The sequence below is a fragment of the Drosophila sulfurigaster genome, chromosome 3, assembly GCF_023558435.1.
Source record: "Drosophila sulfurigaster albostrigata strain 15112-1811.04 chromosome 3, ASM2355843v2, whole genome shotgun sequence".
NCBI classification, from domain to species: Eukaryota; Metazoa; Arthropoda; class Insecta; order Diptera; family Drosophilidae; genus Drosophila; species Drosophila sulfurigaster.
This window is the reverse complement of record NC_084883.1, coordinates 9,765,256-9,791,258: the sequence shown is the minus strand read 5'-3', so window position 1 is coordinate 9,791,258 and position 26,003 is coordinate 9,765,256. Positions and strand designations below refer to the sequence as shown.

General features: G+C 36.7%; 1 protein-coding gene across 1 annotated transcript in view; it reads left to right on the top strand.

Annotated features, from left to right (window-relative positions):
• Positions 1 to 900: 900 nt before the first annotated feature.
• The window catches only part of LOC133840808 (E3 ubiquitin-protein ligase MYLIP), a 31,719-nt gene continuing 6,616 nt past the window's right edge, over positions 901 to 26,003 (top strand). The window contains exon 1 of the mRNA XM_062272887.1: positions 901 to 1,734. Within this exon, the coding sequence (XP_062128871.1) occupies positions 1,645 to 1,734 (90 nt within the window). The 5' untranslated portion in view covers positions 901 to 1,644. The remainder of the gene's footprint in view (positions 1,735 to 26,003) is intronic.

The following is a 26,003-nucleotide window of genomic DNA, read 5'->3' as shown; positions in this document are numbered from 1 at the left end:
TGTCAACTGACAATCGCACCTTGCAATTTTACCTATCATTTGTAATTGAATTTATGAATTATGCAATTGTATTCATTGTCAATTAGAGTAATCAATAAATTTCAATTAAATCAAATGAAAATTTTAACGTACATTCGTAAATGGAATCTTAGCATGTACCAAATTTCTGTGTAATCACAATGTGCAATATTGCACAGATAATCCGTAACCTCAGTGAGGCATAACAACATGGGAAACACCTTTGTTGACGGTTCATTGCGTTCCACTGAAAGAGTTCATTAGTTTGTGCATTGTGCAGGTCGGAAACAAAACAAAGATGCGTAAAATGAAAGCCATCAATGGAATTTCAAACAGAGCAGAGCAGCCAGCTGCGGTGCACATGCGCGCCATGCGCAGACAGAGATAGCAGCGGCAGAGACAGAGATGGAGGCAGAGTTCAGCATAAACTCTGTGCTGGCTAATTCAACAGTTGAACAATTTACCTGCATGTTAGATAGGTGTATAATATAACTTGCAATGCATCTGCAGTGAAGTGGAAAATCTGATAACAAAAGAGAAGCCGAACAACAGCAGCGGAGATAGCATTAGCAGCTAACAGCAGCAACAGCTGTGCTACAGACCAATTGAATGAAGCGGCATCCGTCAACAGCTGCAAGTTTCAAGCATTAAACGGAACAACAACAAGTACCAGCAGCAATGTGAAACGCGAGCGCTGTGTGCTCGCTCACCTGCTGTTAAGAGCAGCATTTCAAGAGCGAAAATTGCGATTAAGAGATGCGAGCACAGTGCCGAACACTTGCAGCTCATTTGAGCATTACAGCAAAATAACAGTGTCTGTTAACCTAACAGCTGCGCTGAAATGCTCTTTGGTGTTGAGCTGCCTTCGGAAGCGAACAAGAATTCAATTGTATCGGGAACTCTGCGTTGAACGGACGTGTAAAACCAACAGTCGCATATTCACTTTGAAAACGACGTCATCGGGAACGTTGTTGTCTCTGCCGAAATCGTGTTAAACAGAAATAGCAACAAAACAAAACAAAGAAACAACACGAAATATATAAATGCATATATATTTAAGCGTGCATATGTACAAAGGTAGATATCGAAAGCAAGATAAAAACAATAGCCACAAAAACCAGTGCAAAACAAACGGCGACGGCGTGCGTTGCCGCTAAAATGTCTTAAAAATATAATATTTAAATACTACAAAAAAAATATATATTTAAAAAATTTGCGAGTGCATAAGGAAAGGAGTAAATAATTCCCACGGCTGGAACCAGGAATCCTAGCACAAATCAAAATAAACAAACCAAACACTCACAAACAACAAACGCAACCTGTAGATCCAAAAAAGCGACGGCAACAGCGACGCTAACAGCACCAACAGCAGCAACAGCAGCAGCAGAGCAGCTGGCGTATTGTTCGTTTTCGGAATCGTGAATTGAATTTAACGTGTGTGTGTTTTTTTGTGTGGCTCGCAACGCGGAAGCTGAAAAACAAATGCAATTGCCTTAAATCGGTAAACAAGAAGCAACAACTAACAACAGCAGGAGCAACAACAACAGTTGCAAGAGCGTAATCGCTTTTACTTTTCCAACAAGGAGATCGAGTAGAAAGAAAAAGACAAAAACGAGCTTTTCCATCATGTGGTGGTGCATTGTCGATCTGCCAAATGGCACCCAACAAGCTGTCAAATTGGATACCAAAGCAATTGGACAAGAATGTCTCGAAAAGGTAAGCAACAAAATGCCTATTTTTCTGTCAAAGTAAACAACAATAGCGCCAGCGACATTTGAATTGTAGATGGCAAAAAATAAAAATAAAAAGTCAGACATTGAACCGCCATTTAACTTGCACAATGTGTGTTGTTATTTTGTATTTAGTTCTAGTTGCAGTTCAGCATTAATGTAGCACAACTAATGCATTTTTTATGCCTAACTTGCAATTGCTTTCACGGCGCCGCCATAATATCAGATTTCAGTTCACATTCTTTGAGTATATAAAATGTTATAGTATTATTAAAAATATTTGCACAAGTTAAGCTTGTGAGTTCAATGCGACTTCAAGGTGAGTTTAAAGACCCCTGAAAGCTTTTCAACGCAAAAGTGAGTGAGATCAAGGATGAGCTTTCGCATTGTGTTTTGTTATCGGTGCAATCGACAAAACTATCGCACATCTGCAGAGTGTGCGTTCAAGGATGAGCTATCGTGTTGTGTTATCGTTGAAATCGAAAATAACTATCGCGCATATCGCTCATCTCTTATCGCAAAATTGTAATTGTATTTAAAATTGATTTTGTGGCTTTTGTGCTTTGCTTATCAGTTTGTTGTTTTCACAGCGCTGTATTTCACGTTAATTCGTTTTAAAGCGCCGCGTTTTGCCCTTGAGAGGCAGAACCCCCAAGGCAGCAGCAGCAGAAGCGGCAGCAGCATGGAGTTGGCCTTATCAATTCAATTCGAGTTGGGGGACAAGACGCCGTTACTTTTGCTGCACTGCGTAGAAAACAAAAGACAGAGTCCATCTACAGTGTTGTTGATTACAACAAAAGGCCATATAAGGCTTACACAGATAGGCACTTACATAGTATGGAATTATTGCACCTTGTACCCTGAGGTAGAAGTGCTACTTATTGGTTACCAGTAAAACTTGTCATGCACTGTTCAATGTCCAAGTGCCTCGGGTTTGGGATCCCACTTGAGACGACGTGCAAAGCAAACACTTGAGCGACTCTGCTTCTGTTACGATACCACGACAACCCATCCATCCCCCTCTGCAATCTTTAGCACCATCTTCGACTGTTTCTCTTCCTTCCCCTCTTTTGACTTTGCTTTAGATTACGGGGCCAATTCGGCAATTCGAGTTGTTTGTTAGCCTAATTAAGTCTTTTGCCGTATTTGTGTTGGCCCGACCCCAATAATAGGTTCCATTTTGTTGTTTGAGTTCTCTTTTTCTCTACCCCTCTCTCGCTCTTGCTCTCTATCGCTGTTTGTGTGCAATCTAATCAGACAAAGTTATCAAAAGACTCACACATCTAACGAGTATAGTAAAAGTATATGTTATATACTCCAACACATAAGTATATTAATGTCATTGTAAATACGTATGTATGTGTGTATGTATGTTAGTATAACCAAACCCCTATATGGCAATGTCTCAAGCCTAACCAATCCATGCCAGAACTCATTTCTCAACGTTTGCGTTGCCAAGTTTCTTATCGCCGCGAAAGTTGAAAACCAGACAACCAACAACGACAACAGTAAACGCTCTGTATGCTCGAGCTAATGGCAATTTTGCCTATATCTTATCGGAGTTATCTGAGCCAACTCGCTATCAACATCCAAACTTAGCGACAGCTCGAAGCAATTGGCACACATAGTTTTATTGTACATCTAAATCGCATATCGAAGTAGTAGTTATAATACTCATAAGCATAGAATTATCGAAAAATGTCACAGAAATATTTAAACCGTATCTTCAATTAGTCATTACTCGATATGAGTATGGTTCATTTTTTATTTTGTACTCAAACTGCTTTCATTCATTGCACTGACGAAAGCGAAATTATCAAACATTTTTATAGTAAAATGTTTATTTTAATATTATTGTTTCATGTTTTCGCTGGTCCTTATCTCGCTTTGAATGGTCTCATTATAAATATATTTGAGAGGAAATCATAATCGTCAATTGTTTCGCATTAAATGGAATTATTCATATTCCATTTCCAAACGCTTCGATGGGTCTTCTCTTTGTCTTTGTCACGAACTTATTATAGGCAATCTGCCGCATTAATACAGTTAATATTTAATCATCAAATGTGCTTCGATGCGTCATCAAAGGGATTTGGGTATTTGATTAGTATTTGGCTGTCACTTACAGCTCTTCGCTTCCCCTCTTCACCGCTTTTCCATTCCATTTCCATGACCAAACTCGAGGCTGTTCTGGCTTATCATCGACAACGGCTCAAGGCAATGACAAAGTTCTTGCAACGCTGATAAACATTGTGCACAGATTTATGACGTTGCTACCAACTGATGGCGTCATTCCAAATTCCCCCCCACTTCTCCTCGTTGGTTATGAAAATCTGCTTAATTGATTATACAATTCTATTTTTAATTAATTTCAAAGCTCATGAAATATGTCTGCAAAACACTTCACAGGCAATTAACTTCCGTTCTCAAGTGTTTGCCCACTCAACATCCCCCAGAGAAAGAGACAGAAGTTGGGGTGTAATTAAGTAGCAAAGAGAAAGGGGAATGGATTTAATGTGTGTGTTTTGCCAATTAAGTCGTAATAAAATTATTGTGTCACATGTGTGTAACACGTGTAATTTTCTCTGTAATTGCATTTCCACTGCATTTGCAAATCCTTTTTGCAAGAACACTAAAAGAAAAAACACAATTTATAGCAAACAATCTTATCAAATTATTGTTCTGCTTTGTTGTAAAATGAAAAATAATGACATATGCAGAAATTTCTAGTTGCTTATTGTTTTCGCATTTTAATAAACTAATAAACAATTGCAATATATGCAAATTTCAATACTAAACAAATTATTCTATTAAACACAAACTGATTGCTTGATTAACACCTGTTCTTCATCGCAACAAAGTGTTTTTAAAATGTGTTCACGGGTGATTGATTTGCCTTTGAACTATAATATATAATATATAAAAATACGATTTCACCTTAATAAAAATAAATATTACTTCATGTAGCATTTCTTTTTATGATGAAACAATTTTTGTACAAGTTTAAAATTTGTTTGTTTGTTTGTTTGTTTGTTTTGTTTCTTCTGCACTTTGCAACGCATTTTTTACTTTAGTCAACAACACGCTCTTCAGTTCTTAACTTATCTGGAGAAATGTGTTTACTTGACTATCTTCAATTATTATCGCGTCATCATGAACAATTGTAAACTGATTCTTATTTTACAATCGCAATTATTACATGCGACACATTTCCAATAAACAATGACAAATATTTGTGTTTCAAGAAAACAAGTATAAAGATTTGTTACAAGTATAAGGATTAATTGATTATATTCTATATTTATTAGTTGCGAGAATTGTTCTAGTAAATAACAAAGTTAATGAAAACAATAATGGCAAAGATTAAATAAATTAATTTTCTATATGTAATAACTTTGACCTCTGTGGTATATTTCGAATGTAGTACTGCATAGATATACCAAATATCGCAAATGGTATACTTCAGTAATTTTTTGGCATATTATTTGGTATATTTGAAGAATAATAACGACCTCCTTTGCTTTTATTCCAAATGAGTAGCTGAAATTTCGATATACCAAATATAACCTTTGGTATATTTTAGTATTTTTTGGTATATTCGGTATATTTTAAGAATAATAACGCACGCACTGTTTTGCTTTTATTTAAAAGCATTCTTACTTAATTTTTTATATTTCATTTAAATTTATTGATTTTTAAAAAACAATGATCAATTTTGTACTCAAGAAAATAATACTTTGTGACGATAAATAACTTATTTTGCCATATTTATTAGCTGTGAGTAATTACTTTTGATATTTTCCTATACTAATAACCTTAGTCGATGATCAATGATGTTTAAAATCTAAGTATTCAATAAATTAAAGCGCAGTTAGTCAGATATTATGGCATAAGTAATGATGTGTGAAATCATTGCTGAAATGTTGAAATCATTGCAAATGATGTATTGACATTACGACACGACACGTTTGCTGATTATTAGATTATATTGGAAATAAGAGAAAGTGTAGGAGTGTGGCAAAAATGCTGACAGGGCTCTTTGGCACGTTTACACCTTTATTGAACTCTGAGTGGAATGATCGCGATTACTGCAACTATCATAATATAGTTGTAACTGCAACGGACAAGAGAATTAGATTATTAGATTATATTGGAAATAAGAGAAAGTGTAGGAGTGTGGCAAAAGGGCTGACAGGGCTCTTTGGCACGTTTACACCTTTAGATGCTGACATTGAACTCTGAGCGAAGTGATCGAGGTGATTACTGCAACTATCATAATACAGTTGTAACTGCAACGGGCAACGGCATGTGAACTGTGCACTGTGAGCGAGATAAGCTTCGACTTTGGCATTGCATAATTTTGTGTTATCGCTCGCTTTGGGTATTGAACCCGATTGCGCCAGAGTTGCCAGCGTTGCATTTGAATTGCATGTAAAAAGCTTCGTGACATCAGCGAGGAAATCGTACTCTTTGTAGTAGTTTTTACTTTTTTTCTGCTTTTTGTGTTTTGCATTTCTCAATTTGCAGTTTGCAGTTCGCTGTTCGCTGCTCGCATGTCAAAGGCAAATTACAAGAATGTTCGTTACGGGGATTCAATCCAAATGCATTCAAAAGTCGGCCGGAGGCCCAAGTTCCGTTTCGTGTCGTAATGGCAAACGATTGCCAAGTGAGGGAGGAAAGGAGAGGACGGGAAAGCGATGTCACTGCTGCTTTGTACTATGGGCATGCAACAGTTTTAGCCGAAAGTGTACGCATACAGTTTGCTTTTAATGAGTTTTCGTTAATTACTTTGTGGCGCGAACTGTGAAGACTCCACACAAAACAGTCGAGTCTCGCGTTAAGTGCAGACTCAGCATGATTCATCAGCGATGGCCAATTAAAGTTTACGGTTTCGAGTGCAAACTGTTATCGAACTGCATCTCGGTGCAAAGGTCCAGGCGTAACAGCAGCAGCTACAACAGTGAACATGACGTTGCACATGGCGTATGCTTAACGTTGTGTTGTCACCGGATCGGTGTGTGTGTGTGTGTTTAATCAATGGCTTGTGTTTTTTAAGCTGACGTTGCACACGTTTTAATCAAGCCCAAATTGAGTGAAATCCCCAAGTATTTGCGAGACAGAGCGAGCGAGAGAGAGAGAGTGTAATTATATTTGCGTTCACTGTCGTTGTCAGAATTGCGCTGCTGCCATATGCTCAAGATTTTTGCAGGCACTGTCAAGTGCTGGGATTACACAGCGTGGCAACAACAATTGAAAGGCGTTGCCAGTGAAGAGGAGAAGGCAGCCAAGTCTGTGTTGCACTGATGAGCCATCTCAAGTGGCAAGTCGGGTCAAGTGCAACAGCAGTAGAAGCATCAACGGACCAATTTGCCAGGCTGCAACAAAGGCGGCGCCTAAGTTGCCTTTGGCTTTTCACTTACGTAGCTCATGCATAGTTTGTGATTGCAATTTAGCTGCCAGAAATGAATCAACTTATGTCTGCGTCTATGTATTTCTGTACAATTAAAAATAAACAAATGGCTAAAATAAAAAAAAAAGGAAAAGAAGAATTCGTTGAACAAACAACAGGTTCAACCTTTTGTTTTTATCGACGCTGTCCGCTCGCTTTCGGTTCTCTGATAAGCACATTGAAATTTCTTAATGCTCGATTCCGACAACTGTCAACAACAGATACAAATACAGCGATACAGAGATACAGATACAAAAATACAGCACCCCATGCGAGCTGTGTGACAGCAAAAAGATATCAACGCGTAATCAAAGCGTAAATGATAAATAATCGTAAATAATTTTTGCTGTTTTTTAAGACGCAATATACCTTAAAGAGTATTTTTTTGATATCACTCAACAGCAGCTGTCAGAATTGTTAATTATTTCAATAAATACAAATTTTAATTAATTTCTGACTTTGTTGCCCACCTGCTTCGCTCTTTTCTTCCGCTCTGTCCATGCCGCCTAAACCTTGATGGAGCAAACATTTTCGATCAATTTCTGCAAACTTTTCAAATACTCATTACAGCAGGCATCAAACTTTGTTAAGCAACTCAATTTGTGTGTTCAATATTCGCTGCTTTGCGCACCCACACACACACAACAACACACACACAAACACATAACACACACATTTTGATACACTTGCGACAAGTTCTTATCGCTTTGTCACAGAGCATGAGTAAGCATAGTCACAAAAATTCAAATATAGTATATACTTATAATATATTTGTAGTTCTACTTATATCTAAGGTTATGCACCTCGAAAAGTATTTCAAATTTTTAAATGGAGCAATTACAAAAGCTTTTAAATAACGATAACTTACTATCGTTAACCTGGTGACACAATTATTAGATTACTTAAAATACTGTAATTCGTTGAAAGAAGATCTCATTTATTAATTAGAGCATTTATAATAATAATAAAATATGTTGTGTTTATATTTATACTGTATGTAGTATAATTTATATCAAAGGTTACACATTTTAAAAAGCTTTGCAATATATTAAATGGAGCAATCTCAAAAACTATCAAGTACCGATAAAGATAAGTTACTATTGACAACTTGGTAACACTTTATTTATTACTATATGAAGCAAGCAAATAGTGGAATTCCTTAAAAGATCTAATTAATTAATTATGGAATTATTATGAAATTATGATAATATATTTTGTGTTTAATCTATTGAAATGTATCTAATTTATGTTAAGCAAATCGCATTAAAATTCCAAAAGCTTACTATCAATAAAAATGTATCGAATTTAAGGGAAGCAAATGGTTTTAAAATACCAAAAGCTTACTATCGATAACATTGCGACATGATTATTAATTGGCATAAGAATTGTGTTATTTTTAATAATATATGTTATATTTCTTTTGATAATCTATTATTACATTTATTATTTTAAAAAATGTGATAAGTTTTTCTTAAAATTCATTGTATTACCTTTTAAACATAGAATCAAGGTAGCACTCCAGCTCTAAATTAAATTAAATAAATATTATTTTAAATAACATAAAATGTAAAATTTATATGAATTATTTATTTATTTTATCGGTTGAGAACCAAGAGTATTCGCTCTGTGTCATCTCCATAAAAGTTGTTCTTTCTTGATTTCTGTGTTGCCTGGCTTTTATCACATTTCTTTTTGTTCGCTTCTCAGGCTTATTTTTTCGTGTATTATTTTTTTTATATATATATTTTTTGCTTGTAGGTGTTATTGTTATTGTGCCAAGCCCCAGACACGACGAAATATTTAAAACGCAAAAAAGCAGCAAACGAGATTTACCTTATTTCTTCTTCGCTTGTTTTCCCCCTTCCAGTGTTGCTTCGTATTTTTTTTCCTTTTTCTTTTTTTATTTCGTATTTCATTGCTTCTTCGTTTGTCAAGTTTCGTTTGACAAAACTGTGTCCACATGTGTGTAGCTGTCGTCGTTTGTCTGGCTGTCTCTATCTTTTAGTTATATGTCTGCTGCTGTTGACAATATTTGAGTTGAAGTCAACAGTTATTAACAATTCAGGCAAACATCATGCTCGTCTATAATGTACTTTATATTATATTCTATTTGCTCGCACGCAAATGTAATTATTGTGCTGCGAGATACTTTATTTGAGTTCGAAACTGCGCAGATGGTTTTACACAATGCGAGAAATGGGAACAATCCCATTTTCCACTCTTCATGGTCACATTTTACAATCGAATACGAAGGTCTTTCACGCTCTGTTCTGCTCTGCTCTGTTCTGTTATTAATTATTTAATGCTCTCTCAAGTTGTTTGTGTTCTTTTTCGGATGTGCACTCTATAAAATAAAACGAAATAAAATCAAACAAAACAAAACACGAAAAACGAAAATAACAAAAAATACAACAATCCCCCAACAAGTTTTGCCATAAATTTTAAACACGCGCTGATGACTGCTCCCTTGTGTATACACACACACATACACACACGCATGTGTGTGTGTAATAGTATTATTGTATTTATATTTATGCATATATTTTGTACAATTCGCTACCATTTTTTGCTCTAAACTGCTGCGCAATAGTAACAAAAAAAAAGAAATAACAAAATCAACCAAAACAATAATTATAGTATTTTATTGTTCGTTGCTTTTGTTTAACAATTCGCACTTGAAATTTTAGCTGGCATCAAATGTGTTATGCCTAAATTAATTTGTTGGCCATTTTCGTTGTTGAAACATTTACTCGATTTGTGTGTTCTGTTTTGGCATTTAATTAGCATACAAGCCACAGTGACTCGATCTCTGACTCCCTCTTTATCTTCCTCTCTCTCTTTCTCTCTTTTGGGAACTGTCAGGCCAGATATACGCATCCAAAATCCAGTTAGTCTGTTAGCCAACAGTCAATGCATTTGCATTGATTGCCGCAATCAGAGCACAACAAACTGCAACTGCCACAGCAGCAGCAACAGCATCAGCAACTGCCACAGCACTTTTTCCATTTCCATTTCCCTCGGCATAATCGAATTTACAAACATATACTAGACACACACACACACATACGTACATACATTCAGTAGCGACTGACCTAGAATAATTCTCCACAGAATTGTGCAGTTTTCTCATTTACATACATCCCATAGTTATTTATGCATTTCCGTTGCAAGTCATTTAAATATTGGCTAAAAGATACGAATATATTTCTATAATTAAATAGGCTTCGCTTCTACGCCTTTTCCTCTTTCAGCTTCCCCATTGATACACTCTTATTACACAGCTTCCTTTATTTAGCATCTTACTTTTTCTTACATTTCTTCTGATCTTCATTTTGTTCTTCCCACTTCGTCACACAGAGGGAAAACAGAGCTTACATAAGAAAATCCCATCAGCTGGCAGAAAAAGATCCCGTTGTTTTATTAAATTTCACATAACCTCAATTTTATTCTCAGCTGAAGGGGAATTCTGTTGGGCAAAGTCATAACTAAATAAGAAAAGTACATTTTCTAAAGTCTTACTGATATAAATCAAGCTATAGCGATATTTTAGTAGACATTCACTTAGGTTAAATTTGTGCCCATACATAATAAATTTCTATTTAGTCCTTTTCTTTATTTTTTGTTTCATTATTTAGCATCTTACTTTTTCCTACATTTCTTTTGATCTTTATTTTGTTCTTCCCACTTCGTCACACAAACAGAAAACACAGCTGGCAGAAAAAGATCCCGTTGTTTTATTAAATTTTACATAACCTCAATTTTATTCTCAACTGAGCGGAAATTCCGTTGGGCATAGTCATAAATTAATACGAAAAGTATATTTGCTAAAGTTTCAATGGTATTTCCCCCTATAAATCAATCTAAAAATTGTTTTATGTTTATTTGATTGTTAAATAAAATACACAACATCGATTTAGTTTTAAATAGTAGTAGTTTTAAATATATACAATGAACTTATTTTATCGTTAGGCGTTGTGCATCTAATCACACCGAATGTACAAAGTGACAGTGGAAATCAAATTTGACCATATTGCAAAGTGCAGGATATTTAACACTAAATATGGTCATGTTTGTTATACTAATTATGGGCACATTGACAAAAATCTTAATAGATATTCACTTAGTTAAACAAAGTGTATACACATAATTTATTTCTTTTTAGTCCACATTTTCCCATAATTCATAATTCCACTCCACAACTGCCAGCAGATTCTCCCTCTTTAATTTCTGGAGTGAAATTCTGCACTTCATTTTTCATCTCTCAGCTGAGCTTCCCCCATTATTCGATTCCTTATATTCATGCACTCTATTCTCCTCGAATTCCTTTCATTATGCTATGCTTTTGCTATTGAAATCAATTTTCCAAACAATTAAATCTGCGCCCGCGGCCAAGAGCCAGATGAAAGCCAAAGCTGCATTCATCTTCCTCCTAATTGACGTTGGCCAATTTCAAAATTATTGCAACAACTGCCGCATTGCTGTTGCTGTTGCTGTAGCAAGAGAAGGGAGGGGGGGTCAGAGCATATGCCACAAACAGCGAGTGCACTTGCAGCACCCAATCCTCGGCTGTCGAGAGAGTCTACAGCCATGCACTTTTGCCCAGAGCTGTCGTTTTCATTGCAGCAATGTCGTCTATCAACTGTGTTGTACTCATTATTGTTGTTGCACATCACTGTTGTTGTTGTTGTTGTATTTGAGGCTTTGTCGGTCATGTGGAGCGCCCCCAAAACACTCATTTGTTAGACCGAAAATGCAAAACAACCAGCTGGGAATATGGCCAACAAGAGCCGAGCCACACAGGAGCACAGAGGATTTGCAGTTCATGCGACATGCGTCTGGGTTGCCAAGCTGTTGCCTGTACTTGTAGTTTCAGCTAATAAATCGATTTATCTGGTATTTATCGAGTCATAAATATACCACAAAATAACTAAATTTGATGTAGTGTTGGTGTAAAAGCTTATGCACTAAAATACTGATGATCAAATTATTTTTAAATATTCACATTCATAAAATCAAAAGGAATATAAATTAAAATGCTGCTCTTAAAAATACTTTATATGTTCATAAATATACCGAAAATAACTAAATTTGATGAAGTGTCAGTCTATACTGATGATACAAATATTGTTCAATATTCGTTTTCATTAAAATACATTAAAATACTGCTGCTAAAATAGTCTTCATATATTAAATCCATTTATCTAGTATTTATTGAGTTATAAATATACCACAAAATTACTAAATAAACATTGCGCTAAACTACTGATGCTGCAAATATTTTGAAACATTAATTTTCATAATATCAAAAATAAAAATGAATATAAATTAAAATAATGCTACTAAAAATACTTTATATATTCATAAATATACCGCAAAATTACATTAATTTGATGAAGTGTTTTTCTAAAAGCTTATGCACTCAATTACTGAAAGCTTCAAATATGTTTCATTATTCATTTTCATTAAAATAAAATAGAAAATATACATCAACTAAAGTACTGCTGCTACAAAAGAGTTCATATAATAAATCCATTTATCTAGTATTCATTGAGTCATAAATATACCACAAAATGACTAAATTTGATGTAGTGTCTGTCTAAAAGCTTATGTACACTGAAAGCTTTAAACATATTTCCAATATTAATTTTCATTAAAACTAAAATAAATTTAAATTAAAAATTCTGCAAATTCTTTAAAATATTAAATGAAATGGTTGCTCATGCTCAAAACACTTGTTTGTACTAAACTTTAATAAGTATTATTTAAAAAAAATGCTTAAAAAGTCTGGTCTCCAGTTGTATTAATAATTTTCTTATCTATTGCTCTTGAAATACTTTTTAATAATACTTGCACACTGTTAAAATAAATGTACTGAAGTTCATAGTTAAAGAAACAGCTGGAAAATGCAATTTAGATTTTACAATTTCTTAAGAATGCGCTGAATATAATTTAAAATGTAAAGTAAACAAAAAACAACAGCTGTAATTTAAGAGTCTACTCCACAGTTAAGCACATTGCTACAAGTTTTCAGCCAACTCTATTTTAAATAACTAACTCTAAGAACAGAACTAATTAATGCAAAGTCATTTGTCAAGCAAACACTATAAAAAAAAAAGGAAAAAAAAATGCAATCACTCTGGCAACTCTAGGAATATGTCGCATTTAGTCAAGTTGAATCCCGGCTGAGACTGAAGGTGACTGCGTATGTGTGTTGTGTGTGTGTGTGCTGAGTGTATGTGCTGAGTGTGTTTGTGTGTTTGTATTTGTGCGTGCACCTTCAGCGTGGCTGCTTTTAGTGTTTTATGCCCCAATAATCCCCATTGCCACACCCATGGCGAAATGTTCGCGTTTAGTTTAGTGCGTGTCCTTGCCACAGCCGTGCCACAAGAACACAATTTATGTTTACACCCCGATGACGCGAACCTAACATATATATATACAATATATATACTGTAACGCAGGGAAATCGCTTGAAGCCAACGCTGGGCTCCAGTCGCGTCCAATCAAAAGGAAATTAAGTGTATTCGCGTGCCACAGACAGTGGCAAGAGACAGCAAAAGCAAATCAAGTGGCGCCCCATCACAAACTACAGCTGAAGGTGGAGGGGTGGAGGTGTAGAGGGGGAGGTGGAGGTCTCGCTTTTGTAATACAACTGACTGCACATCACGTGCGCGCGAATCTAAATCCCGCTTAGTCAGTTCAGTTGAGTTGAGTTCTTGAGGCGCTGCTATCGATGTGAGAATGGTTTAAAGCCAAACAACTGAACTACGCTTTGGCGTTCCTCCTGGCTAATTAGCCATGACTGTGAGGAGGAGGTGAAGGAGGAGATGGGGGAGGAGGAATCTCATACAGCGGCGCTAATCCAGCGACAATGACGACAATGCCACATGCCTCCAAGCACCCAAGTTGCTGCTGCTCTGGTCACTGTCAGGCTTTTAAGCCGACACTTAATGCAATTACCGCTCACTGTGCAAGTCACAGTGGGCTCAAAGCATGCTAAACGGCAATCATTTGTTGTCAAATGGCATAGTTTGTGTGTGTGTGGCACCAATGTGCAGCAACTCAGACTGGCAGCTGCCACTTGGCCGTAATACTTTTATGATGATGCCCAGCAGCAGCAGCAGCGATTGAATCAATGTTGGCTAGCCCCTCTATGTAGTTTTGGCCTGGCTGGCAAATGATAATACCATTTTTGGACTACAAGTATTGTAGTACATACATGATGCCTAGGATGCCACGTATTCTTAGCCATTGTTAGTCTGGGGCTTTGGCTTTGGCTTCAGCTTGTACTTGTAGCCATATCCTTGAACTGCTTTTGCTGGCGTTGGCGCTGTCGCTGCATGCAGCCAAAGAGGAAACGGCAAAACCATAGAAACCTGACGGGGCACAACACCAACAACAAAGCCGCACCGGAAGCATGGCTAGCGCCCCCTCCCTGCCCCTCCCCTCTGGCAAATATCGCTTAGAACAATAATAAACAATATAAAGGCGCCTGCCTGTGCTTTAAAAAAGAAAAAAGCGCTTACTTTTTTTTTCTTTTTTTTGTTTTTGTTTGCTACAGGACCATAGAATTTGTGGCTGAGTTTAGTTTGTGGTCGGTTCGTGGCTTTTGCGTTTGGGGTGTGCCGAAGGGGGCGGGGTGGTGAAAACAATAAATTGCGTGAAAATGAAGCCAAAAACCACAAAGCAACAACCACAACAACCATGGGAATGCATTGAATGCTTTTACTGTTTTTTTGTACTTGTTGTTGTTGTTGTTCTTTATTTTTGTCGAATTGGAATTCCACAAAAGCAACCACCTGTCCCCCAGCATAACCTTACCCTTACCTTCCGCAACCTCAACTCTCTCTCTCTCTCTCTCTCTGGTGCTCTTGCTCTTGCTCTTCCTCTTCCTCTGGCAACCTTCTTAGAGCGCTGTGAGTGCCATTTTGATGTGTCTCTAATGGCAGCGCTTTTGTTTCGCCCTTTTATACATACAAATAGTACTTACTGAGTATATATTGGCAATGGCAGTGGCTTTTATTGTTTTTCATGTGGTTTTTCAGTTGTTCCTTATAATATGCATTGCATACGCTTTACTATTATAGACTACTCTATATATGCCATTTTCCCATTCAATGTGCTTTTATCCTACGATATATCGCATCGTTTTGCAGCAAACAAAACACACACACACACTCACACAATTGCATAAAAAAAGCCCCCAAACAAGGCAATCGGAAGTACTGATGGCAACCGTCGATAAGAACCCAATTTTAGCTCAAATCCATTGGGGCAACCGAACATTGTATAACCAAGCGACGATTACTTATTTTTTGTGTTTATATTGCGTATTAGCAATATCGCACATTTACAATTTACAATTTGCATTTGCATTTGTCAAGATCACAAAATGGTTCATTTGCGCATCCTGACAAAAGCCAAAGCACACAAGAGACGATAAGTTATCGATACGTTGTGCTTAAGTTCAAAAGCTGTATGCTACGTCAATTAGCGGCAAAGAAATTCACCCACACTCACCCACACACGGACGCAGACATACACAAGTACAACAAGTAAAAGCAAAAGAATGCGAAAAAAGTAATCAAGAGAGCTAAAAGCCTGCGGCTCTTCTCAAAACATTTGCATTGTTCTTTTGCACAACAATTGCAGCTAATGCCCATTTAATTGGCGCTCTTTAAGGGATTTTCAGGGCTTTTCTGCTGCTCGCATATAAAATTAATTAAAAGCGAAAATTTTTAATTAAATGCTTTTCAACGTGTTAAACTGACGAAATGAAAAACAAAAAAAAAACACAATGTTAACTTTATTGCGGTCTCTCTTTTATGGGAAACTTTGCACGAGTGTGTAAAGTATGCAAATTATGGTTGCCTTTTAATGACAGTTGTAGTAGATACTGACTGGATAGAGAGGAAAAATATATCTGATAGTTTATAGTAAATGTGCATTATTTATAAATTTGCACTTGTGCATACAAAGTGAGAACGGGGAACAACAAAGTTGAGGAAGCCATGCTTAAAGCGGATTATAAATAGTTTTTTTTGCATTTGCTTTGTGCAAGTATGCAAATGCTTCTTATCACACACACACACACATTAACCTGTTTCTAATCTCACAACGATTGCGACACTCGTTAACAAGTACTTGATATACCCTGTAGACACAGTTCATAAAGGTTTATTTGTGCATTCTGACAGAAGCTAAAGCATACAAGAGTCGATAAGTTATCGAGTTCTATCGATTTTGTTTGCAAATGCAGTATATTACAAATTTTATTACTGCACATAATAGTTGTAGAATTATTTTTCATTTTAATTTTATATATTACTATTTATATATTCATTTTCGTGTTATTATTATTGTTTTTATATTTTTCATTTATTATATTCAAGTCATGTGATTACAAATGAGTTTTTGTAACTTGTCTGTTTTTAAGTTTTATATATTTTTCGCTAAAGCTTTAGTTTAGTAAAAGAAGAGTATTTAATAGTTCAAACACTTGCTACTGCCTCGCACATTTCTCCATTTTTAACAAAGTGAAAATTGCCATGTGCCAAAAGGGGAGGCACTACTGAGTCCTCCATATGGACGGAGGAGGAGGAGGTTAAATTGTGTTGACTTTGGCGTTTCACAGGCATCATTAACTACAATGACCAGCCAAGTCATTTGAATGGCTTTGCAGCATGCAAGTGTCGGGACAGGCGATGTGATGTGATGTGGGCGTGACAAGCGCGATTTCCGATAGATGTGGATGGATACGTGGATATATATGGTAGACCACCGCGAGTCCGCGCCTCACTGGCAAAGGCGATCCAATGGGAACAAGGTCGTATATATATATATGTATATGTATATAATGAGTGCCATGCACGAAAGGCGCAAAGCGAAAAGCAAAGCAGGTTTTTAGGATTTTGGATTTAACGATGTATTATTACTGCTTGGGCGCTGTTTGCATATCAAATTCAAAATGATCAGGTGCAAACATGAATTGCTTTTCCATGAGCAAACACGTGAAGTGGGATGAAGCCGAAAGAAAAACGGAGCAGAAAATCAATAGAAAGCAGACGGCATGCCACGGCGCCTCACCTGGCAACAGGCAACAGGCCAAATTCAGCAGATACAGATACAAATTCACCTTGCAGATACAGCTACAAAATATAAAGTACTTTTCAGTATGTGTGTATGTGTGTGTGTGTGTGTATTTGATAACTTAATTGAAACACATTGGAGTGTAGTCGTTGTTCTGGGGCAGAGCCAAAAAATTGTCTTGTGGGCTGCGGCGTTGGCATCTGAATTTATGACTAAACAAGCGAGTTTTTGGCCATGGTCAAGAGGCTGCGGATGTTGCCGAGTAAACCTACAACCTACTACCGACTACCGAACACAGCAGCGCCAGGATAAATCATCAGCAAGGAACAGCAGCTGCATTGCAATCTAATAGATACTCCTATAAAATATCCTATAGATACTTTTAGTGCCCTGTTGTGGGCGATTCAATGCCTGACAGCAAAAAAAAAAAAAAATAAATAAATAAACGAAAACAAACTTTCGTTTATAGGCTTCTATTTACCAATCTACCTTCCCGCTCTGTCTTCCCCCCTTTTAGTAGTTTATATATATATTTTTTTTTGCGCAATTTTGGCATAAGTGCTTCGTGATACTTTGCCAAATTAGGAGGAAAATGGGGCTGCGCTCAACACCCTACAAACGATTTGTATTCGCCGCCAGCGTTTTTATCTGCAATTTCGAGTGTCACAACAGTTTTTGGAAGCGCGCCATCAGCCAAATCGCCTAAGCCGGCGCCTCAACTTCTGCCCCGCCCCCACACCTCCAACACAAGCACAATATTTAAAGACCCACATACATCGGAAAACATTGAGAATACCTTGTGCTGTCACTGAAAATAATAGGATATATTATATATTCCGTGCATCTCCTAGAACTATTCTATTGTGTAGGAGTTTCACTATTATGCAATTCTTAAAAGTTTCTTTTTCAACATTTTTGAAATTTAAAAAGCAAAGTTTTCATTTTTGTATATATATAAGAATAATACTTTTTTCACAATTTTGAAATATTTAAAATCCATTTTTTCTGAAATAAATTGAAATGTAACAAAATAGAAAGAATATAAAATATTCCTTTAATACTTTTCTTAATTAATTTTTTCAACATTTTTGGAATTTAAAAAGTAAAGTAAAGTATCTTTCAAATACATATAAGAACAGCACTTTTTCACAATTTTGAAATGTTTATTTAAATATGATATCCGCATACAATTTTTAACCTTTTAAATATTATTTTACATTATTTCTGAAATTAATTTCAATGAAACCATATATAAAGATTTAAAAATATTTCTTTTTATTTCTAATCAATTTAAATAGATTCGAAAGCTTTCTGAAATATATTACATTAAAGTAAAATGAAATAAAATATTTTAAAATTTGTCATAATTTTTAATTTTTCTTAGTTTTGATTCCATATTTTATTTTATTTTCCATATATGATATTTGCAAAGGTTTTAATAGATTTTAAAGATCACTTTTAGTAGTAAATTTATTTTGTGAATTCCGTTTCTATATTTACGAATTTCATTAAATTAAATTGATTAAGAGGAAAATTAATAATTTAAATAATATATTTAATTTTAAAATAAAATAAGCAAATTAAAGTTTTCAACTCTTTAAAAAATAATCTTTACGATTATTTTGACTGAAATAAATTACATTAAAATGTAATGACTTGAATCATATTACAAATTTTCATACATATTAATTTTTCATAGTTTTGAGTCTTACTATTTATTAAAGATCTCTATTTGTAGTAAATTTATGTTGTGAATTCCCTTTTTTACATTTTAGAATTTCACTCGCAGTTCTTTTCAGTAATATTTTATCCTTTTGAGAAGTAACTCGGCGTCGTTGCATCCTTTAGATTGTTGACATGTTTTTCGCAGTCTTTGCAAGGCTTGCCAAAAGTGCAGCATAATAATACTTAGCATCAGGATTGTGCATCTTTCACTATGACAAACATTCACACAAATCCCATCGTTGGCAGCCAACGCGGCCATCTAGAAAACTTTTGGCCAGAAAGAAGCAGCGTACAACGAATGAATATAAGAATGTTTGTGCATGTCGTATAATGCCACTATATAGTAAACTTAACTATAGTATATCTGCTTGGCTGTTTATGGCCTGGCCATCTTTACGTTTCGCTTTCATTTGGCTTAGAGAGATGTGTTGTGCGCCTCAAGACCGTGACCTCTGATTTACAAGTAACTCTGACTGCTGTTCTTTCGTTCGTTGTATCCACATCCACATCCACATCCATCCATCCATCCACACAAATCATCACAAAGTATTTGTGTGCATGCATTTTGGTAACTGGGATTTCTGCACTTGACAGTCCTTTCCATTTGTGTCTAACACACAAACACACACACACACACATACATATGTAGTGGTATGCATGTGTGGAACACATTTGCAAAGTTTTGCGCATTTCATTTAGGCTAAGGCAAATGTAATTTATTATGGACCAAACAAAATGTGATGTGATTTTTGAAGCAACTAAAAAAATAAAAACATGTTGCAAGCAAATACTGACGAATTCCATTTCGGAGACTTTAATTAACGTATGCAAATGGATGTTGGCCAATAACATTCAAAGCATTTAAAGCGTGAAATAGAATTGGCATTTTAAAGTTTAAATATTCTCAATACTTGATAGTGTAAATATTGTAAATACTAGATTTAAATATAGCATAAGGTAACATTAAGAATTAATCGATTTAATATCTATCGATAGTTAGAAGCCCGATGGATAGGTGTATCGATCGGGCACGAGACGAAAGTGCGATCACTATGTAGAGAACGTTAGGCAGAGAAAGAACAAGTTGTGAAATAAACCGAAATTAAAAAAATATAAAAACCTGACAATTACAATAGTAAATATATATAATTCTGATAAGAAACATTTAAATACCAATTGAAAAAAATAACATTATAATTTTTTTAACGTGTTATAGCTTCATCTTATAAATAACAAAACAAATACACAAAAAAAAGCATCTCAATTTACTTATCCAATTTACAATCTTTAACTCTTAATGCCTCTCGGATGCACAAGCTAAAAAAAAAAACGAGCGGTAGAAGCGGAAAGAGAGTGAACGTAATTGAGATGCAAATGTATTCCAATAAGAATTGTTTACATTGCGAAAAACAACTTTTATAGCTGCTCATAACCTCGAAATAAAAAATACTGTCGAACTTAACCTAGCTTAACCTAGTTTGTGCGAAAGTATTTAATGCATTGGTTTAATATTGAGTTTTAAATTGTTGAACTGTTGTTGTTGTTGTTGTCGAGTAACGACAGAGTTTTCGCCCCCTTCACCTCACTTCAGGCTTTCATGTTTTCTCGCTCGTCTTTGTCAGTTGGACAGCAAAAAAGAATAAAGTTCATTTCAGCTGACAAAGTTCACATAATGTGACCCAAAGTTGGCCAATCTCGCGTCACGTTCTGGCAATTGAGAATGCGACATGCTAATTAGTTACTGTCGCCCCCTCCTGCCGCCCACTCTTTGCACCCTTCATGGCTTCTTATGTGGCATAATAATTTAATGCGTTTTCATGCTTATTCCTAGCCTGCTTCTTGCTGTTGTTTTTGTTGTTGTTGTAGTTGTTGCCTTTAAGCACGCCAAAATGTCGCTGTTAAGTTGTTTGCATTGCACTCACACACACACTCGCACTCTCGCACTCACACTCGTGCACACATACATAGTCAGCATTTTTACTGCGGTCCTTGTCTTGCATGGAACCGTTTGGCTTTTCCGCAATTTTCGCCACTGAAAATGACGCATACGAAAATTATGGGGCCCGCAATGGGCAAAAGAATTTTGCGTGTTTTGAGTTTTTTCTGTTTTTCCTTTTTTTTATTCGTCGCCTTGTTTGTGTGCCAACATAATTCTGCTCTGCTCCCCTTGCAGTCGCAGTCGACGTCGCAGTTGACATCGCAGCAGCAGCGGAGCATTTGCTGCTGTGCAAAAAGTCACGTATCGCATCCGCGGCGAGTTTTACATTTTCATTATGCCTGTTTAAAAATGTGCAGCGCAGCAGCAGCAGATGTGAGTGAACGAGAGAGGGAGAAGTGGAGTAAAGGTGAAGTAGTTCACCTTTTGGGCGCCTTTGCTGTGAATTGGGGACAAGCGCAGCCACAACAAACACAAAAACAACAACGACAGCAACTTCAATGTAACGGCATCTTTTTGTCCATAATTGCCCAAAAAAGGCGATGACGACACTTTATAGCGGCTGCTGCCATAAACTGTGTCCGTTTTTGTCGAATCAAATTTGCGCTGCCGACGTCGCTGTTACCGTCGCCACCGCGCAGCTTTCACTGAAACTCAATTAAGTTAACAAATATGCGAGCGACATGTGCCTGACTGGACCAGGACATCGACAACTGACAGGCGCACCTGTGAGTTTCCCCCATCCCCGTTCCCATTCCCCTCTTTCCTTCACTCATTCGAAATCCATCAATGTCGCAGCAAACGCGAACTGCTTTTCAATTATGCCATAAATCGCAGGTTGTGCAGGCGAAGGATTTCCTTCATTTCCAATGCTTCGTTTTCTGTTCGTTTTTTCTGTATTTTTATTTGCTTGCTGTTGTTTTTTTTTTGCTAGTTTACATTTTATTTAGCATTTGTTTTGGTCGCTACTGCGGCTGCTGCTGCTGCTATGCACAGTCTCATTTTGCAATAAAATTTATGTGCAATGTACAAAGTCCAACGGTCAGTCGGTCGTAAACACACACACACCAACACACTCATACGCATTGCGAGCACACCAATAACGCACACATGCAAATGCAAGAAGAGAACAAAACTGCAAGCAAGCAGCAAAAACAAGAACAACAAGAACAAAACTTGAGCTATTTTCAACAGTGACCGAAACACAGCAGCACAGACCCCAAAGCAGAATGTGAAGGGGAAGTAGTAAGGCGAATGAATACAACAAGGCAACAATCAAACATACAAACCGAGGGGGGCATAGAGAGGGGTTATATGTGTTACTGTGTGTGCGATTAGCAAAAAAGTTGTTGGGTAGAGGAGTAAGGAAAAGGGGACGGCTGTGTAGCTGAGAACTAATCTCAAATAAGCGAATTGAAAGTGAAATTGCATTTTGCTCAACGCGCTTGCTGTTGGGGAAGATCTCACATACATACAGTGGATCGCAGCTTATTTCGTGCAGTCGCAAACTGAAAGTTTGAACCTTCACTGCTACTAAACCATCAAAGATATTTCAAAAATTTAAATGAAGGTTGGTAAAGCAGAATTTGTAGATTTGAAATTAATAAGAAAAATTTTCTTAATTACAAAAGTAAAACATTGAGATAAAAAAAAAATAATTTTTTTGCGCTTTTTTTATGCCGCAGCTTATTTCGTGCACTTCAAGAATTTTTATTTAAAAATTCGAAAAATTAGCCTAATATTTTGTGTTGCCTCCTCTCTGCTTTAGGACAGCCTTCAGCAGGGTTTTCCATTGAGGATACCAATTTTTTGGTCGTTTCGACTGGAATTTTTTGCCATTCTTCAAGCAAAGCAGATTTTAAATCGTTTTTAATCGAAATCTGTCATTTCCGAATAGCCAAGTCCAAAATTTGCCATAGATTTTTTTATCACATTTAAATCTGGTACTTGTGCTGGTGTTTGCACAAAGTGTGGACAGTTCCAGACGAGCCAGGTCTTCACAATTCCAGCCTTATGCTTTGGGTCGTTGTCCTGGTAGAACCGAAAACAATCGCGTATGCTCACATTCTCGGCACTTTGGAGAAGGTTTTCCTTTAATATTGAAAGATATTGATTGGTGTCCATTATACTATCAATAAAAACAGGCTACCGACTCCAGAGACCGACATACAGGCCCAAACCATAACGTGACCCCCGCCATGCTTAACTGTTGGTTTTAGGTGATTGGGGTCTAGCTCCGTATTTGGCCTCCGCCAAACATATTGACGCCCATCCGAGCCGCATATGTTAGATTTTGATTCCTCTCAAAGATGACGTCTTCCCAAAAGGAAATCGGATGACGGATATGTTCCCGAGCGAGATGTAAGCGGTAGTCCCGATTTTTCTTGTTAATAAATTATTTTTTTCGAACTACTCGACCATTAAAGTTGTGTTCGTGCAGGACCCGGCTCACTGAATCCGGGCTACACTTCTTGCCCATTTCATCCTCTATCTCCACAGCCAATTTTGGAGGCGATAGCTTCAACTTTTCTTACTATGCGACGCTCCTCTTGTTCGCAAAAAATTTTATTTGGTGCATTTTGACCTTTATTTTCCATCCGATTTTCACGAATAAAGCGCTAAATTATATATTGTACAGTCCTAAAGCTTAGTGAAACCTTCTCCGCAATAGAACGCTGGCTGTTCCCATCTTTAAAATATTTGAGAACTAATTCTCGTTGTTTAATAGTTGTTCGAGGTGCCTTGTTTGTAATTCCCCAAAATTTTCGTATTTCAATGTCTCAAATGTCAAAATTCTCATTAAATCTTTTAGTTTAACTACTAAAAATACCAAATCTGGCGTGAAAACCTAATATTCTAGTCAAAAAAGTTAGAATTTCGTCTATATAAAATTTCTGCACGAAATAAGCTGCGGCATAAAAAAAGCGCAAAAAATTTTTTTTTTTATCTCAATGTTTTACTTTTGTAATTAAGAACATTTTTCTTATTAATTTCAAATCTACAAATTCTGCTTTACCAACCTTCATTTAAATTTTTGAAATATCTTTGATGGTTTAGTAGCAGTGAAGGTTCAAACTTTCAGTTTGCGACTGCACGAAATAAGCTGCGATCCACTGTATGTACATACATTGTATTGATAGAAAGCTTGTGTGAATGTAATTTTGTGAATTTCGATTGCAAGAATTTATCGATAGTTAGTTGCAATAAATCGGAGTTTATGGCGTTTTTTGTTTTGCTGAGCAATTTAAAATCTCTATGTTTATGCCTAGTAGTAAAGTTCCACAATAATAAGTGCTTAGTCGATTAAAATGCATTTGGGTCAAAGACTTACATTTAAAAAAGCATTTACATGAAAACAATGTGTGAGCGTTGTGTAATTTTTATTGTATGTACCTTACTTTCCCTTTGCAATGAACTCATGTCTTTGGGCAGATCATTTAACGCAGAGTCTCAATTGGCCACGCTAATAAATGGCCATAATTTATCAGTGCACTTGTCCAGCACGTGGTCTTAGTATGTATGTGTGTGTGTATATGTTGCCAGTCAATCGTAATTAAGTGCAATTTATGGCCAGAACTCGTGTGCATCTCAGAGACTGCAACACGAACCCGTTCCGTTTCCACCATACTCAATCAACTTGAATGCATTGAACCTGTTCTGCTTGCCCTTCTCCATCCTACCCTCTCTCTCCCTACCACTCGATGCAGCGACAGCAGCCGCTTCCCATTTTTCTATTAGCAAGCCCCCGTTCCCTGCCCACCTTCTTTGCTGTTCGCGTCATCACCGTCATCTTTGCTGATCACTCGACTAGCGCGTGCTCAGTTAGCAACAGAAACGGCAACAAATACGAAGACAAAGACAACAACAACAGCAATTCTAGCCATCTATGGGGTATTTCTCACTAACCAGTGACTGGCTCTCTCTCGCTCTCTTCGTTGCTTGTATTTATTTATTTTATTTCCATTTTATAAGGTACTATGTATGAGAGTTGAATATTGTTAAAGCGTCAACGTGTCAAGCACGATTAGACGACGGCGACAGCGACGTGAGCAGCAGCAGATGCGACTCAAGATGAGCGATGCTTATCTTACACACATACACGCATATACTATACAGATGCATATTTATGTCTTTCACCTACAAACATACAAAGTTCTGTTGAGTTTTTTCAGCATTATGCAACTTTGTTGCACTTTAAATACTACTCACGTGCGTCAAGTTCAGTCAAATTGTATTTTGAACGCATATGATAATCAAATATGTATTTCGTTGCTGATAAGCAAATGTATTTGAACTTCGCTTTCAATTACAAGCGCAGCTTTTGCAATCATACATACGCAGGTATAAAACGAAAACAAAAAGAGACAGCGAGAGAGAAACAAAGGCAGACCAACAGCAAAGTCGAGTGCAAAGTCCAAAGCCGGCGTTCACTGATCAAGCTGACGTCACTGGCAAGTAGAGCAACACCAACGTCGACGTCGACGCATCGTCGTCTCAGTTATGGCACTTGTTCGTTTCACAGTTGCGGGGATTTGTTTGTCTCGCACACACAACAGTTTCAATTATGGCGATTTATTAGCAACAACAAAAACAACATAACACACAGCAAACACAAACATAACAAACAGCAACAACACAAAAAAAAAAGCATCGCCAGCGATCGTTCGCTCAGCAACAGCAACAACAACAACTAAAATACGAACACTCACTGTACGAGTGCGAGTCCAAAGTCCAAACGGCATTTTAGAGGCGCGAGAGTCCAAAGTCCAAAGTCCAAGTCGAATGCATTGGTCGGGTTTTCTGTTCGTCGACGAGCATGTTGTGCTAGTCATAGACCCCCCGTCTCCGCATCCGCCCCCGCTCTTGGTTCCATCTCTTGTTTACTCTCATTTACAATTTTGTTTCTGTGTGATTTGCTTCTCTGCAGAAGCAAAGAGCAAAGTGTTGGTCTCTTATTACCCCCCGCAGACTCCCCGCTCAACTCTTTCTTTTTGCTTTGCTCCGTTTTGTTTACCTTTTCTGAACCGACGACGAATATTAGTTGTAACCGACTTCG